This window comes from Hippocampus comes, unplaced genomic scaffold (genome assembly GCF_001891065.2).
Source record: "Hippocampus comes isolate QL1 unplaced genomic scaffold, H_comes_QL1_v1.1 C16774714, whole genome shotgun sequence".
NCBI classification, from domain to species: domain Eukaryota; kingdom Metazoa; phylum Chordata; class Actinopteri; order Syngnathiformes; family Syngnathidae; genus Hippocampus; species Hippocampus comes.
The window spans coordinates 1-837 of record NW_017838657.1 but is presented as its reverse complement, the minus strand read 5'-3'; the positions used below and the strand labels follow the sequence as shown (position 1 = coordinate 837).

At 60.6% G+C, this 837-nt stretch overlaps 1 protein-coding gene across 1 annotated transcript; it reads left to right on the top strand.

Annotated features, from left to right (window-relative positions):
• Positions 1-58: 58 nt before the first annotated feature.
• Positions 59-772, top strand: LOC109509113 (solute carrier family 12 member 2-like; the record flags this gene model as incomplete). The annotated part of the gene is made up of 2 exons (XM_019859017.1): positions 59-167; positions 292-772. A coding segment is annotated over exon 2 (425 nt), but the record flags the coding sequence as incomplete, so codon positions are not given.
• Positions 773-837: the final 65 nt, after the last annotated feature.

The following is an 837-nucleotide window of genomic DNA, read 5'->3' as shown; positions in this document are numbered from 1 at the left end:
GGGGGGGGGGTCGCCTATGACAATAGGCCACTTGAAGGCCAGTCCAGTGTCTTCTGCTCGTGTCGCACTCATACTGACATCGGACAAACTTCTGGACGGGAAACTCGTTTGCTGGGATTCGAGCCGGCGCGTCTCGCTGTGGGGCGATTCCGCAAGGTCATCCTCAGGTGGGAACATTCCAAAGTCGTTTTGACAACCGGCAAACACTCCAATCTCACCGCAGAGAGAGAGTTTCCATCACTCTCGTAACGTTCGGCACCGTGTTCTCTAACAACGTACGTGTCGGCGCAGGCCGTGGCCCTCGCTAAACGCCTGAGTGGGATTTGTCCGCGGGCCAGTTTGCCGGAATGTCGGGACGCACGGCGGCGGCGGGCGAGCCGGCCGAGAGCCGCTTCCACGTGGACGTGGTGCGCGAGGACGAGTCGCGGGCCCGCTTCCGGCCGGGCATATGCGACCCCGACGACATCGGGCTCCCGCCGGACGTTTTCCTGGAGCCGGACGGGCCGCGGGGCGACTCGGTCAGCCTGCACTCGACGGGCACGGGGCAGACGCAGGTGTCGGACACGCACTCCAACACGTACTACATGAGGACCTTCGGACACAACACGGTGGACGCCGTGCCCAACATCGACTTCTACCGCCACACGGACGCCACGCTGGGCGAGAAGATGAACAGACCCTCGCTCGCCGAGCTCCACGACCAACTCGACAAGGTCGGTGCCATAAAATGCCATTCGGCGGCGCGTATTACAACAAAGATAGATCTCTCGATGTTTTCGCTTTGGACATTGGAATCTGTTTTGAATGTACTACTAGCGACACTTGAGGACATTTGCT